At 43.0% G+C, this 7,838-nt stretch overlaps 3 protein-coding genes across 3 annotated transcripts; 2 read left to right on the top strand and 1 right to left on the bottom strand.

Moving 5' to 3' along the window:
• Nucleotides 1–1,004: 1,004 nt before the first annotated feature.
• On the top strand, nucleotides 1,005–1,632 carry EAF02_004164 (uncharacterized protein; the record flags this gene model as incomplete). The annotated part of the gene is made up of 4 exons (XM_038900212.1): nucleotides 1,005–1,280; nucleotides 1,337–1,347; nucleotides 1,406–1,515; nucleotides 1,574–1,632. 4 exons carry the CDS (start codon nucleotides 1,005–1,007, stop codon nucleotides 1,630–1,632), a joined length of 456 nt encoding a protein of 151 aa, XP_038759919.1.
• A 773-nt stretch (nucleotides 1,633–2,405) lies between these two features.
• On the bottom strand, nucleotides 2,406–5,258 carry EAF02_004163 (uncharacterized protein; the record flags this gene model as incomplete). The annotated part of the gene is made up of 1 exon (XM_038900211.1): nucleotides 2,406–5,258. One exon carries the CDS (start codon nucleotides 5,256–5,258, stop codon nucleotides 2,406–2,408), a length of 2,853 nt encoding a protein of 950 aa, XP_038759918.1.
• A 460-nt stretch (nucleotides 5,259–5,718) lies between these two features.
• On the top strand, nucleotides 5,719–7,395 carry EAF02_004162 (uncharacterized protein; the record flags this gene model as incomplete). The annotated part of the gene is made up of 2 exons (XM_038900210.1): nucleotides 5,719–5,963; nucleotides 6,012–7,395. 2 exons carry the CDS (start codon nucleotides 5,719–5,721, stop codon nucleotides 7,393–7,395), a joined length of 1,629 nt encoding a protein of 542 aa, XP_038759917.1.
• Between the last annotated feature and the right edge of the window lie 443 nt (nucleotides 7,396–7,838).

The following is a 7,838-nucleotide window of genomic DNA, read 5'->3' as shown; positions in this document are numbered from 1 at the left end:
CATAGAGTTAAACCGTTCATTCTATAACTGATCGTTGTGCAAGATATATTATATAGCTTAGCAACCTTTCGAATGCTTAATTTTTTATCTTTTTGAAGAACTTCGATGGTTAAAAGTAAACGTGCTTCTTTATTTGTAGATTCCATAATAAATGATTAATAAAATGCATATTGAATATGAAGAGTGCGAATTAAGGTGAAAGTGGCTCACTCGGTGATATGGCCCACTCGGTGATAAACCACGTTATATGATTCTTTATGATTGAGTGAAGGGTTCAAATCAGTTCTATATCAAAGTTTTGATATCATATTATGATCCGGAGATGGGAAGCAGTCTTTCCATCAGGAGATGCAATGGGATCAACACAAGGGTGCCAAGCTGAATAAGACTTCATTCTTCGGATGTTTTCCAGAGATTGGCCGGATCATGACTTTATGGCAAGTCATGTATCACGATCTAATCTTTCTTTTATCAGAAGTCCTTGATACATAAATGCATGGTTTAACAGCACTAGTAATATCTCCGACATTTTTATCTCTTGTAGCTACAGTCTGCATACACATGTGCATATTTTGATAAACCTCAAACTCCAGCTGCTTATTTTGTTCCCGTCTTTATCAATTACATTCGTAACAGTTCGTCATTGCTCCTCGAAACATTCTCCGTGGTTCCCGTCTGAGGCTGTGAAAAGGCAGGTGTCCGATTGGAATGCTTCCATGAAGTATTATATCAGCCCAATTTTTACCAGGGTGTCAGACGACGCCAACTCTCGGATTTCTTGTTGATGAATTCAGCCCATGTGCCATGTTTATTAATTAATGCTTTATATTATTTAATATATTCACTGACCTCGCTGCGTTCACTGGGACAACTCTCTCCGGTTCTACGGTTCTACGTACCCCGCATGGTAAGCTTAAGTTTACAACACCTGCCCAAGTCCGACGCAGTTTCTTCGAAGATCCTTCAGCACAACACACTACACCAAACTGCAACACGATATCAAAATGTCGAGATTATTCAATTCCGTACTTTTTGTTTCTCTCCTCCTCTCCGTCGTTCATGCGGCTGCAGTAGTTACTACTAGTGCAGGAGGCTTTATGAGCAAATGCGATGCGTCTACTTTCAAATTTTACGACGACATCGAATTAGGTCCTGCTCCTCAATTTACCTTTACCATAACACCTATTCTCTCGGGTCTCTGTCCTGATTCTTCTGGCCACATGTCGAATTCTACTTTGAACTTGAATACATGTCTCGGAAACAATGACGCTCATCTTGTCGTAAGTCCTCTATCGCTTGTGTAGTGTATATTCTCATACTGATATCGATAAAATAGTGGCAGAGAAAGTAAGCAATCTCACATTTCCAACTCTTCTCAGCTTGTTCTAACATATCAACTCCGTAGTGGCATGTTCCAAAACTCCTGCGGCTGTTCACTCCAAATGCCAAACCTCTGCTGTGGTTGCGGCAAAGCAAACGGCGGCACCGTTCCAAGCGGTGTCTGTGTTGATCTCAGTATGTTTATTCCTTCTTCTGTTTCAACATTTGATATGTTTGCTAATACATATAACAGATAAGGGAATCGCAACTTCTGGCGGAAAATTGAATTGCGATAGTCTTCCCGGCAATTAAGAGTTTAGGGTTCACAGATCAAATCACCTAGTTGAGAAAAGGTTCATGGAGAGATAGCATGGTATTGCGTCTGGGCATGGGTTTATGGCTTGGAGGATTTGGGTTTCCCGGTTTGGGCTTTTCGGCGTGGAATGGGACGGAGATGTTGGGTTGGGAAATTCTAGCACACATACATTTTGCAATACACAATTTACAATTTACAAATGAATAAAATGAATCCAGTACGGGAGTCTGCAGTTGTGTTTTAGATTTTCGATCTCCAAGTAGGTTCCTAACTAGTTTTGCTACTCGATGAAGTCCGTATGATTAGTCTGTACTGAATCCTATACGTGCACTCTTGTCTAATGTGTTGGGAGATTAGATGGTTAGACGGCTAGAAAAGGCTAACGAAAATGTAGATTCCCCTTGTTAAAGCCTACTGCTCACGAATAATCAAAGCGATTCAATACGGGCTGGGTCGGAGACTCGGGCTATGGCTATGCGGGAGTATTAGTGCCATGTCATAATGATGTCATAAGGAACTGAACTGTCGGCGTCGATATGGAATGTAATTTTAGATGTTTCACAGAAACATATTTACATCTGCGGTAGTAATGTGTTAGAATCTGGGAGGCCACATTTAATGTGCTTCTACAAAGACTGGACAGGAAAATACGCGATTTTGAATACTCTGTATAACTCTATAATGCCCATAGAGCTGGTATATTCAATTAGTCTAAAGATATATGCATAAGTTCATGTATGTGAAACACGCTCTCTTCTCTTTTGCCACTTTAAAACCCCCTTCCTGGTCTTCTCGCCGCCGGTCTTCTCACAGCTCCCTTTGTAGCAACTTTCTTTACTACCGGTCCGCTTCCATCTGTGATAGCCATCGGTTTCCTCGCCAGTTTGTTGTTCTCTGCCTCAACTCTCTTTTCTTCTCTTAACTTATCCTCGGCCATCTTCACTTCGATCTCCATTTTTCTATTGAACTCTGTTTCAGTGACCCTCTTCTCCCTCGCACTATATCCCTTCTCTTTCACACTAAAGAAAACACCACCCAAATCTGCTAGCCAATGTGGATCTACTTTTGTGACAGTAGACATATATTCTTTTGATGTAAGAATCAATTCATGATAAACGACATAATCAGGTAAATCTCCATGTCCGTAAAGTGCGGATGTAGGATGTAGTTGTACTGTTACCGAAGTGCGCAAATTTACATATTCGCCTATCCCCTTGACTTTAGCAGCCTGGTGGTAATAACCAGAACAGATACATTCGCGTATAATGTCCCAATCAGCGCCGCAAGAAATCATATTCATGCGTTGCATTTTCATGATATCTAGCAGTTGATCTCTGATCTCTTTAGCTCTACGAAGAGATTTCGGATGGAGAAAATGGCGTGTACACCAAGCATCCGAATGTCCATTGGACTTCCATTGTAGGTAAACGTTCAAGTAAGTCAAGTGATCTGATTCTGGGACGAAGAACTTTTCGCGTGCGCTGTCAGACTCTTCCTGACGTTCCTTTGGACGGTAGAAAACGCTAGGGACTGAAAGCATGGAAACTATTGTAAGCATCTCTTCGGTACATCTGTATTTTTCAGACGTAATGAGTAATTTGGCTAGAGGGGGATCCATGGGAAAGGCGGTCATTTTCCTCCCTATGTCCGTCAATTCCCCAATATTGTCAAGTGCCCCAAGTGCCCAAAGATCAAACAATGAAGTTGTAATAGTATCTTGGGGTGGAGGGTCCATGAAATCAAAGTCAAGTAAGTCTTTCACCCCCAACGACTTCAATAATAGAACAGTATTGCTGAGATTTGTGCGTTGGATTTCAGGAATCGTTTGAATATAAAGCTCATCCTTGAAAGCGGCCTCAGTGAAGAGATGGAAGGCTTTTCCTGGACCGGTACGCCCAGCACGACCAGCACGTTGAGATGCGTTTGCTTGTGAGATCGGCGTGATCTGCAAAGTATCCATTCCCATACGCGGGTTATACACCTTTAACTTCGAGTATCCAGCATCCACAACATACATAATACCATCAACAGTCAAACTGGTCTCTGCGATATTGGTCGCCACGATGACTTTTCTAACCCCAGGTGCAGCTCTGTCGAAGATCTTGGCTTGTAAATCCGCTGGCATTTGACTGTAAATAGGTAGAATGCTAAGCTTCGGCGGATCATTGAGAGCATTGAGACGTTCCTGGATAAGCTCGCAAGTACATTCAATATCTTCTTGACCAGTCATAAACACCAAAATATCACCTGCACCTTGGGATACATGTATGGCCAATACTTGCTGAACCGCCTGATCGACATAGTCTTCCACGGGTGAGCGATGATACATAATATCGACTGGAAAGGTACGACCGGGAATGAAAAATTCCGGGGCTCCACCGTAGAAATCAGAAAATCGTTTCGAGTTCATCGTTGCAGATGTGACTATTAGCTTGACATCTCTACGACGTGCAAGAACCTTTTTCATCAACCCCATGAGGACATCTGTATTGAGTGCCCGCTCGTGAGCTTCATCCATGATAATGCAGGAATAACGATCCAGATCTGGCTCATTCAAAGATTCTCTCAATAGGACACCGTCTGTCATATACTTTATTACTGTTTCCTTGCTTGTACAGTCCTCGAATCGAATAGCATATCCAACAGTCCCCCCCAGTGGGCATTCCATCTCCTCGCTGACACGCTTCGCTACAGACATAGCTGCTACTCTTCGAGGTTGCGTACATCCTATCAGACCCGTTTTTCCATAACCTTCTTCGTAGAGAAACTGAGTGAGTTGAGTCGTTTTTCCAGATCCAGTCTCGCCGACACAAATTACCACCTGATTATCTCGAATGACCCTTAGCAAATCCTCTCGTACCGCAAATGCGGGAAGATATTCTCTCTGCTCTCTCAAAGATTTGCTTTGACTAAAGTTACTAGCGCCGTCGTTCTTTTTCATATGCTGTGCGAATTTACTAGACCCCTGTGTTTCCTCGCCCATCATTGGAGCTGCACTGTCGCCTTCCTCTTCTTTGATCCCCATAAGATTTCCAAGCGCCGTACCAGCCATATTCGTTGCTTCTTGGGCCTGCTTTTGCCTCTCTTTCTGCTGTCGCCTCTCCTTCACCACTTTGCTTCCCTTGCGACTAAAAACTGCCATGTCGCTTTGAAAATCACGCACTGCCGGCACAGGTTCCAATTGCTTCGAGAAAACAGTTCTTCCATCTAAAAATGGAGGCTTAAGATCGTGTACAAGCAAATGCACTCTGGTAGCTTCCTCGTCATCCTCAAAATCATCCTCAAAGCGTCTTCGTTGTGCGACACCAGAGGCGAGCAATCGACCCGTCTCCCATGCATCGACATCCCTTTCTTTTTGAGCTGCGCGCACGCTCTGTCGCTTCACAATCTTCTTCTCGATCAAAGGTGCTTCTCGTTGGGAATCCGCCCAAGGATTGTCGTAGGAGCCGAATGGGTTGTGCGATTCATCTCCATCATCCGCGTACCAATCCCTATCTAGAGCTTTCGAATCCTCTTCATCAACAAATGACTCCGGTTTGATGTCAACAAATGGCTTCGGCTTCGGCTTAGGGTCCAACTTGCGTCGCTTCGGCCGTGCTCCTTCGTATTCGTGGTCTTCCATCTTAGGTTGTTGATGAATGTGATAGTAGATGATTGTTGGATCAAATTTCGGTGTAACAGGGAAGTAAACAAATGAGTGATAACAGAAATGATAAGTGGTTATCTACACGTGATATTTGAAGCTAGCATTTACACTGACGTTCTTCAATGGGCCGGTTTCCAATCAAACAGGCCTCAAACTTCTCAATGGACTTTAGATGTTTTGTTCGGATTTGAGAATCATATAGTGCTCTCGCAGCTGGATGAAAATTTGAACTTTGAGGTCGAATACACTCGTTTACTCTCAGTGAGTATTATGAGAAGGGTTATGACGCTAGTGGGCTCAAGCGGCCGCAATAATCAAGATAACGCTAAGATAAAAAATAAAAAAGTTGATTAAAATGGAACAATTTATTTTTTTATATCCCCGCTCCAGTCGATTCCTGAGCCCTTTTACAATTCTGATATAATATCATAACATCATGTCTATGATCACAGCAACCGCATGGGTCCCTCGGGGCTTTGCAGCTCCTTTTCCAACAAAATATAACTTTGACGAAGAAGAATTTCAGCGAATTGCGGATCTTGCGAAGTTACAATTGGATGATGCGAATGATGATTTGGAAGAAGCGCAAAATGAAGCAGACAATGGCGCAGATCCAGATGCTATGGTAGATGATGAAGGTTCGGATGACGAAGAAGCTCCTAAACGAGTAAAATCAACAGCGTTCGTCTAGTGCTCACAATTTACATTATTTCGCTGACTTTTTCACAGTGAGGAGGATGACGATCTAAAAGAATACGATTTGGATCATTACGATGATGAGGTTGAAGAAGACAAGAATGGTGGTGAGGGAATGGCTATGTTTGGGAATGTCAAATCACTTGCATATCATGAATCGAATGAGGAAGATCCATATATTACAATGGCAGGAAACGCAGAGGATGAAGATGAGGACAGGGAAGAACTTCAAATATTGGCAACAGATAATATGCTGCTGGCGGCAAAAATAGAGGATGAAATCGCACATCTTGAAGTATATGTTTACGAAGATGGAGCTGACAACCTTTACGTACATCACGATATTATGTTGCCAGCGATACCTCTATGTGTAGAATGGCTCGATTTGCCTGTTGGAAAGCCAAGTGTGGACAAGGACTCGAGGGCAAATTTCGTTGCTGTTGGAACATTCGACCCGGATATTGAGATTTGGGATTTAGATACAGTCGATTGCATGTATCCTAATGCTATCCTGGGCCAGGCTGGACAAAACAAAGGTGGAGATGAAGGTGCTAAGAAAAAGAAGAAGAATAAGAAGTCAAAGAAGGCCAATGACGAATTTCACGTGGATGCAGTTCTTTCGTTAGCTGCCAATCGACATCACCGAAACTTATTGGCATCCTCATCTGCGGATAAGACAGTCAAACTCTGGGATTTGCACACCACCACATGTGCCAAGTCGTACACACATCACACAGACAAAGTATGCTCATTAGCATGGCATCCCAAGGAATCTACCGTTCTCCTGAGTGGTAGTTATGATAGAACAGTGGTAGCTGCAGATATGAGAGCGCCAGATGCGAAAGCGCCACGATGGGGAGTCGAAAGTGACGTCGAAAATGTCCGATGGGATCCTCACGACTCGAACTACTTCTACGTCTCCACGGAGAGTGGTGTCATTCATTTCCACGATATCAGAAAAGCTCCAGCAAACCCAAGTGCTACTAAGCCAGTATGGATGCTCCAAGCACATGACGATTCAGTTTCATCCTTCGACATAAACCCTACCATTCCAGGATTCTTAGCTACTGGATCAGGCGATAAGCAAGTTAAACTTTGGAACATACAACCCACCGGACCTACAATGGTTGTATCACGAGACTTGGATGTTGGAAAGGTTTTCTCCACCACCTTTGCACCAGATGAAGAAGTCAGTTTCCGACTGGCAGTAGCAGGTAGCAAAGGACTCGTGCAAGTCTGGGATTGCAGTACCAACCCTGGTGTACGACGTGCATTTGCGGATAGAGTGGCACCTGTTGAAGGAGAAATCAAGGAAAGATTAGTGGGTGTAGAAAATGATAGCGAGTCGGAAGATGATGATGAAGAGCTTTCAGAGGCAGAGGGAGGTGAAGTTGAGTCTATGGATGAAGATGATTAATCAAGCAAATGATGTCTTTTTGATTCAGAAGACCTAAAACTAAAATTTCAATACCAAATACCAAATACCAAATTCAAAATAATAACTTTCGGCAATCTTTTCACATATATGAAGTTGCAATCTATTTGACTCGGCAAATGCAGATCCCTCCCCCATGGTTCATCCGGAATTTTACATTACACATGAATGCTAATTTGAGATGAAGATGCCACCTTTTTTTTTTTCTTCGCCCGAATTACTCACTTTGGATTTGTGGGTACGTACACACGGTATAGTAATATGTAAGTACCTAGCTAGGCAAGAGACGAGACGAGACGAGACGAAACGAAATTTCCAGGATGTTGTTTATGATATATGTAGGTACCTAGGTATGTATGCCTTGTCGGATATGTCTTGCATTCATCTCATCTCATCGCATCGCATCTCATCTCGTTTCAATTCAT

This window comes from Botrytis sinoallii (genome assembly GCF_014898435.1).
Source record: "Botrytis sinoallii strain Bc 23 chromosome Unknown BSIN_006, whole genome shotgun sequence".
Classification (NCBI taxonomy): domain Eukaryota; kingdom Fungi; phylum Ascomycota; class Leotiomycetes; order Helotiales; family Sclerotiniaceae; genus Botrytis; species Botrytis sinoallii.
The sequence above is the reverse complement of the archived record's forward strand: the minus strand, read 5'-3'. Positions and strand labels throughout refer to the sequence as shown.